Here is a 7,436-nt window from a genome sequence, read left to right on the forward strand (position 1 = left end):
ATAAAACATTTACTGCAGTAATTTTGCAGCGTAACTGCAGTTACAGTGCAGTATAACTGCCGTTCAACTGCAGTTATTCTGCAATTCTTGCATCCAAATTACCACAGTCGACTGCAGTTACTGCACATTTACTGGTTATAAAACTGCAGTCTTTTTTTGTGAGGGGAGAGTTTCTGCTCTTTTCTATAACCTGTAGAGAACACAATATATGGTATAAAGAGAAAGGGGGATACCTAGTCAGTTGTACAACTAAATACATTCAACTGAAATGTGTCTTCCACATTTAACCCCTCTAAATCAGAGCAGTAAGGAGATTGCCTTATTTGACATCATAAATACTTGGAAAGTAGGTTTCTCACTTACAGGTGGCACAAACTGGGATATGGTGGGGGTGGGGGGGGGGGGGGGGGGGGATGGGCAGGGTATATGCAAATGAAATACTGTAGTATTTAATATAGTTTACACAAACTGGGATATGGTGGGGGGGGGGGGGGGGGTGGGCAGGGTATATGCAAATGAAATACTGTATTGTTTAATATAGTTTACACAAACTGGGATATGGTGGGGTGGAATGGGCAGGGTATATGCAAATGAAATACTGTAGTATTTAATATAGTTTACACAAATGTAGTGTTTTTGCATACATTTCTGTAGTATTTACTAGTGTTTTTTTGTGGATACCACCGTGTGTAGTATAGCATTTTGCAGTATACTACATAATTATATAGTATGTACTGTAGTATTCCATAGTAAACTGCAGTATTATTTCGTAGGTAAATCTGAAATGTCAGACTACAATTTGCAATCACAGATCACTCTGGGTCAGATGTTAACAGAATGTGTAATTTGGCCTATTAAACACAAAAACGATTCATTAGAATTAGGCAGGTCTGCTGCCACATTTTCATATGTCAATCGAACTCAGGCCCCTCCCAGCCAACATAACCATGCATCATACATGCCGCGTTTTAAAAAGGAACTGCGCTCAACTTTTGCAGGACAGAGGGGCTCTCTGCAGGGCAGAAAGGACACTTAAATCTGGACTAACCACAAGCCCTGTGTTTTAGGTCACTTTTTTGTTTTCTCTTTATAATAGCCGCAACAGAAATGACAGCAACTATCGTTCCTCCTTTCTTAGAATACAGCGAAGTGAACAAGGTAACATATGTTCATTGACTGCTTTGAGCGGAGGGCTGAAGCTAACGTACCTGGCTAGCTAATTGCTCAACTAATTTATAGTCGCCTAGCTAGCTCATTAACTTTTTCGGGATTGTTCAGCAAACGTCAGTGAGTACTAGCTGTATGCATGGCATGTAGGTGACAAAGTATAAAGTGCTTAATGGCTGTTAACAATTCAGTACATTTATAATAATTCGCTTACCAGGCAATTTATGTTGTCGCTGTTCATGTCACATGTTGTGTTCGGGTCTAGATAAGTGCTTAGCGTCGCAAGCTTACAATCTAACATTAACATTTTTAAATGTTACCTAGATAGTTATGTAGTAACTAAAACGATTATTTGACAATACAAAGCTTTGCCATCAAACTATGGGTTCACGTCACATGGTATTAAATGATTTGATGAACAGGCGGATTCAACACTAAGGAAAGCTACTACTAGTTTTCTTGCAACCATTTGCGCCGTTGACGTGTGCAGTGCAGGTTGAAAATCTGTGTCGCGCAGAGATATGGCAATCAAATGTTATTGGTCACACGCATAATTAGCAGCTGTTATTGCGGGTGTATCGAAATGCTTGTTTTCCTAGCTCCAACAATGCATTAGTATCTAAAAATTCACAACACGAATCTAAAAGTAAAACAATGGAATTAAGAAATATCTAAATATTGGGACGAGCAATGTCAGCGTGGCAATGACTAAAGTACAGTAAAATGGAATACAGTATATACAAGTGAGATGAGTAAACCAGGATGTATGTAAACATTATTAAAGCGACCAGTGTTCCATGTCTTTTGTATATAGGGCAGCAGCCTCTAAGGTGCAGGATTGAGTAACCGGGCAATCCCCACTCAGTACGAATTGTAAACAGCTGTGCCTTAGTTTGAAAACATATTGAAAACATATAAGTAACATGTCAGCATTTGAATACTGTTTATCTATATCCCCTTTGAAATAGATAACCAGTAAACGTTTGCTGAAAGTTTTAATCAATTGTCTTGTCTATGTAACTAGCATTTGTGCATATTGCTGTCACATGCACATACTAAAGCCATAATTGTTAGGCAATGATTTTTGTTTGCTAGTTGCCCATTTGTCTTTACCATGTGACTATGGAGATGAGTCTTTATATATTGCTGTTCAAAAGTTACCTAGTAGAATGAATATTATTTTCAATGCAAGTAATTAAAGGTTGGGACTGTAACCTCGCTCAAAGTACTGCTAGATCAAAACTTTATTTTTTTTCATTCACTACTGATTGACAGACACTTTATCTACATTTTTATGTGACTGTTCTTTTCTTTGCAGAACAATAAGATGTTGAACTACAACAACAACACTTTCGGTGGGCCCCACAACAACGGCTCCTCCTTGCTGGACAGGAAGGCGGTGGGGGGCAGTGGGCTGTTGCAGCACTGTGACTCGGTCACCCTTCCCAATGCTAAATTCAACCAGAACCAGTTCATCAACAGTCTGAAGGTGGACCCTTTCTCGCTCCTGATCGGTGGTTGCGGCAGCAAAAACAAGGAGAACTGCTTCCGAGATCGCTCCTTCTCAGAGACTGGGGAGCGCCTCAAGCCGGGCAGTCAGCTCCAGGGTCTCGGCATCGGACAGAGCCAGCAGCAGGTCAACTCCAGCCGCTATAAGACGGAGCTGTGCCGGCCCTTCGAGGAGAATGGCTCCTGCAAGTACGGTGACAAGTGCCAGTTTGCCCACGGCATGCAAGAACTGCGCAGCCTGAGCCGCCACCCCAAGTACAAGACAGAGTTGTGTCGCACTTTCCACACTATGGGCTTCTGCCCCTACGGCCCGCGCTGCCACTTCATCCACAATGCAGAGGAGCGCCGTGGCCCACCGCCACCCCTCTCCACTTTCAACAAGATGGAGCGCCCTCGCCTCCAGCACAGCTTCAGCTTCGCTGGCTTCCCCAGCCAGGGCGGTCTGCAGGTCAGCCCCACCTCGGTCACCCCGCCACCTATCTCCACCGATGAGGACATGAGTGACTGGCCCAGCAAACCCTTCACCTACACCAGCCAGGAGCTGGCCAACCTGTTCGGGCCCAGCTTAGGGGGGGGCCTCCCTGTCTTTGAGCCTGGTCTGCTGACCCCGGCAACGCCCTCCCCCACCGCCCCCTGCTTCTTCCGGCCCATGTCGGAGTCTCCCGCCAGTCCCCCGGACTCTCTCTCAGACCTGGAGGGCTACCAGAGCAGTCAGAGCGGCTCGGAGTCTCCCAGCCTGGACGCCTCACGCCGCCTGCCCATCTTCAGCAGGCTCTCCATCTCTGATGATTAGTGTCTACAACCCCCCCCCCCCCCCCCCCCCCCCCCCCCCCCCCCCCCCCCCCCCCCCCCCCCCCCCCCCCCCCATGGTCCCGTCCCTCACCTTGTTTACAACTCAGAAGTGGACATGGTAGTTCTATGCAGCAGTGTTGCCACTTAGTCCAATCAAAATGCAGATTTCCACCTCCGCTCCCCCCCTGCCCTCCTCATCTCAGATGAATCCAAGTAGCCAATGAACAGAGGTGTCTTTTATTTTACCCAAATGGTCACTAAAGAATTGTGATACATGGCAGTTAACATGAGAACACTAGTTCAAGACAAGTCGTCCTTGGGTGAAGGGCTACAATAACGTTGAATGGTAGAAGAGATGGATCAGAACATGTCAGGAGTCCCCTGTCGTTTTGGTGTGTAGCAGTTCTGCATATCGTCACGTGACCATTGCTGCCTGTGCCACAGCTATCTTCAAACCTCTCATCCTTCTACGCCTTGAGAGGATTTGTGACAAATCAGTGCTCCATTTACAATGGGTCACCTTTCTCTTAAAATTAAACCAGCAAAAATATTATTGGACAGTCAGTTCTGATGAAGTGCCTTGGTGATGTCCGATCAATGTGTACCAAGACATGTGGGACTACAATGGTTACTTTTAATGATCCCACGCTTTTTCCTGACCCTCTATTTTTGAATTGTGTAATTTTTGGATATGGGGACTAGACAAACGCACAGATGGCTTTTGTTTAGAATCAGGGTGGGAAGAATACATTTTATTTTGGTGCTGGTATGTGCTCTCTTGCACCATGACGACAACCCCTAAGAATAATCTGTGGTGCCCTTAGAAAATGTCTATCTGTAGTCGTGTTGAAGGTCGGAGGAGTAGGACTGTTCATATGAGTAAACTCAATCAATATTAATATTTGATCTTGGCCTGTCCTCTGTCTCCCAGGACCCCCCACCACCACCCAGCTTAATAGCTGGCTGAGAGGACCCCTCAGTCTCCACTGTCAAAAATCTAAGTGAAAAGCTCTTTCATTAATTCCACCTTGTTCAACAGTATATTATTATTGTTTAGTTTGTTTTGAAGACCTTGGTTTTTCCTTGTCACTGATTATTTAACTTATCAGAATGTATTTATTGCTGATCTTAAGGCATTTTTTTTGTATTTATCTTGATAATGAAACAATAGAATATATTTTCTTTTATGTTAAATTATGATCTTCTGTATTGATTGAAGTTGTTTTTTTCTTCCACAGTTAATATATTATACAGCAAATACTTTTTTTCTGTTTTGTAACTACACTTTGATTTATTTAGAAAGTTAATCTTAATTTAAACTTATTTTTGTTGTATTTATTGTTTTTCCCCTTCCCCGATGTTTGAACTGTGGTTCTATCCTAATCCTCCTTCCAGTTGTGGATTGCAGCAGCTCTCCAAGGTTCTCTAGAATGCAGAATTAGGCTTCAGTCCTTTTCCTGTTATTTCACTTTCTTTTGACCAGGACAAACATTAATTTTAGTATTTAAATCAGCGTTTTTATGCTGCTAACGACAAATGGAAATGTCTTGAATTAGTTAATTATGGACGCTCGCATATTCCACAATGCCATGAACTGATTTATTAGTTGTTTTTTTTGCCAAATAAGGTGATGTTTTGGTCATGTTTGTTGGACCAGTCATTCCCATTTAAGTACCTATCAATACATTCCAGGTATCCCCAAGCATTGTGCCTTTAACACACGTTTTAGAACACAGAGTAGATTTAAGCCTAAACCTCTTGTAGTGGAATAAAGGTGAACAGGGTTGACATCAATCAACAGGTGAATGTATTCTCTTTTTAGCCGCTGTTGCTGTTCTCTACAGTCTTCTTCATTCTCATGTATTATTTTTGTAATGACAGATTGCAGTTTAAACTTTAAACCAATAAAACCCATATTTCTATTGAACGTCTGTCTTCCTGATTGACAAGGGTTGTTTGCGGCTCAGGTTGGGAAAATCATTAAAATCATTAAATGGCAACTCATCCCATGAGAACTGTTTCAGTAGGGAAAGCAGCCTGGGTTCTAGGAGCTGGCTTCATTTGGCCTGGGCATTGAATGGGAACCATGTTGGTGAAGCAGTGCTAGATTGTTTGTATCCTATCTTCGACTTATTCTCTCAAGTCCATACACCAGAAAACTGGGGAACTTGGTTTGAAAGGCTTGGGTTTGAGCACGGCCAAGTAGCTAACCTAACCCCAAATACAGTCAAACAAAATTACTTAAACTGTTTTCCAGGAAAACATTTCCAAGAAAGGAAAGTTAACTTCTATTCTCTCGCTCAAGGCCTTCTCAAACTATTGTTGGTGGGCTGCTTTACTCTGTTGATTAGAAGCAACAGAGGAACAGCAACTTTCACTGTTGCGCCCTATCTCGAGGACCTAGATCAGGCTTTCACAGGCTGTGTCACCATGGTTACTGTAAGGTAGGAAACTTGAGCTTTTATGGTGTTGATTCTCCCATGTGTTTTGGCCGTAATTCTCTCTTCTCCCCCCCCAGTCCCTCAGTTAGGCCTGTTACAGCTGATGAATTGCGGGTTCAGTTTATTTGTTATTCCACGCTAGCCAGGGCCGGGCCCCCTGAGGCCTGGTCTTATCTCTAATTTCCTCACAGAGACAAGTTAGACTAATGGAGCAACCGTGTTCCTAAGTCAATACAAACTTGAAGCAAAAAATCTGCTCTGTGTTCATTGTAGTACACCGAGCTGCAAAGCAAAGAACATCCCTTGTTTTGCTTACTTCTTACCTCATGATTCAGCTAAGACCTTGTTGGTTCAGTTTTCAGTACAGGGTTTCCCCCCGTGCACATTTAGTTTTTTTGCCCTAGCATTACTCAGCTGATTCAGATAATCAAAGCTTGATCTGTTGGTTAATTGAATCAGCTGTGTAGTGTTAGGGCGAAAACCAAACCGTGCACAAGACAGGGGCCACAGGACCGAGTTTGGGGAAACCTTACACAGGCTCTCAGCTGACTTAAAGACATGCTCCGGAACTTTGGCAACTACAAAGTTATATGTTTTCTTAAATAAGTCTTTGGGTTGGGTTTGTCAATGTTTAGTTTAAAATCTGTGAGCAGTATTACTGTCTTACCTCAATTAGCCACTAAATCCCTAATTTGAAAGCGACTGCTTTTCTGGAAGCTCTGCTGCACCATTTTCCCCCACGTGATCCAGCTCCTTAGCAATTTGACTTATAGCCAATGAGCTCAGATTCTCGCCATTTGAGTGACAGCTAACAACACGTGCACCCTCATAGATATCATCCTAACCAACTTGCCCTCCAAATATACCTCTGCTGTTTTCAACCAAGATCTCAGTGATCATTGCCTCATTGCCTGCATCTGTAACGAGTCTGCAGTCAGAAGACCACCCCTCATCATTATCAAACGTTCCCCAAAACACTTCAGCGAGTAGGCCTTCCTAATCGACCTGGCCCGGGTTTCCTGGAAGGATATTGACCTCATCCCGTCAGTAGAGGATGCCTGGTCATTCTTTAAAAGTGCCTTCCTCACCATCTTAAATAAGCATGCCCCTTTCAAATTTTTTTTTAACCAGGAACAGATATAGCCCTTGGTTCTCTCCAGACCTGACTGCCCTTGACCAGCACAAAAACATCCTGTGGCATTCTGCATTAGCATCGAATATCCCCCGTGATATGCAACTTTTCAGGGAACTTAGGAACAAATATACACAGGCAGTTAGGAAAGCTAAGGCTAGCTTATTCAAGCAGAAATGTGCATCCTGTAGCACAAACTCAAAAAGGTTCTGGGACACTGGAAGGTCCATGGAGAATAAGAGCACCTCCTCCCAGCTGCCCACTGCACTGAGGCTAGGAAACAATGTCACCACCGATAAATCCACTATAATTGAGAATTTCAATAAGCATTTTTCTACGGCTGGCCATGCTTTCCACTTGGCTACCCCTACCTCGGTCAACAGCCCTGCACTCCC

The 7,436-nt window shown here is 43.5% G+C and overlaps 1 protein-coding gene across 3 annotated transcripts; it reads left to right on the forward strand.

The window, feature by feature from the left end:
• The first annotated feature begins 934 nt into the window (after nt 1-934).
• On the forward strand, nt 935-5,395 carry LOC110522530 (mRNA decay activator protein ZFP36L1). Of its 3 annotated transcripts, none has more exons than XM_036976146.1 (3): nt 935-1,158; nt 2,486-3,478; nt 3,530-5,395. In XM_036976146.1, exons 1-2 carry the CDS (start codon nt 1,108-1,110, stop codon nt 3,467-3,469), a joined length of 1,035 nt encoding a protein of 344 aa, XP_036832041.1. In that variant the 5' UTR covers nt 935-1,107; the 3' UTR covers nt 3,470-3,478; nt 3,530-5,395. The 3 variants fall into 3 exon arrangements, with proteins under 3 accessions (XP_036832041.1, XP_036832042.1, XP_036832043.1); XM_036976147.1 differs by lacking the exon at nt 935-1,158 and adding an exon at nt 1,167-1,287; XM_036976148.1 differs by lacking the exon at nt 935-1,158 and adding an exon at nt 1,192-1,313.
• Nucleotides 5,396-7,436: the final 2,041 nt, after the last annotated feature.

The sequence above is a fragment of the Oncorhynchus mykiss genome, chromosome 4, assembly GCF_013265735.2.
Source record: "Oncorhynchus mykiss isolate Arlee chromosome 4, USDA_OmykA_1.1, whole genome shotgun sequence".
NCBI lineage: Eukaryota > Metazoa > Chordata > Actinopteri > Salmoniformes > Salmonidae > Oncorhynchus > Oncorhynchus mykiss.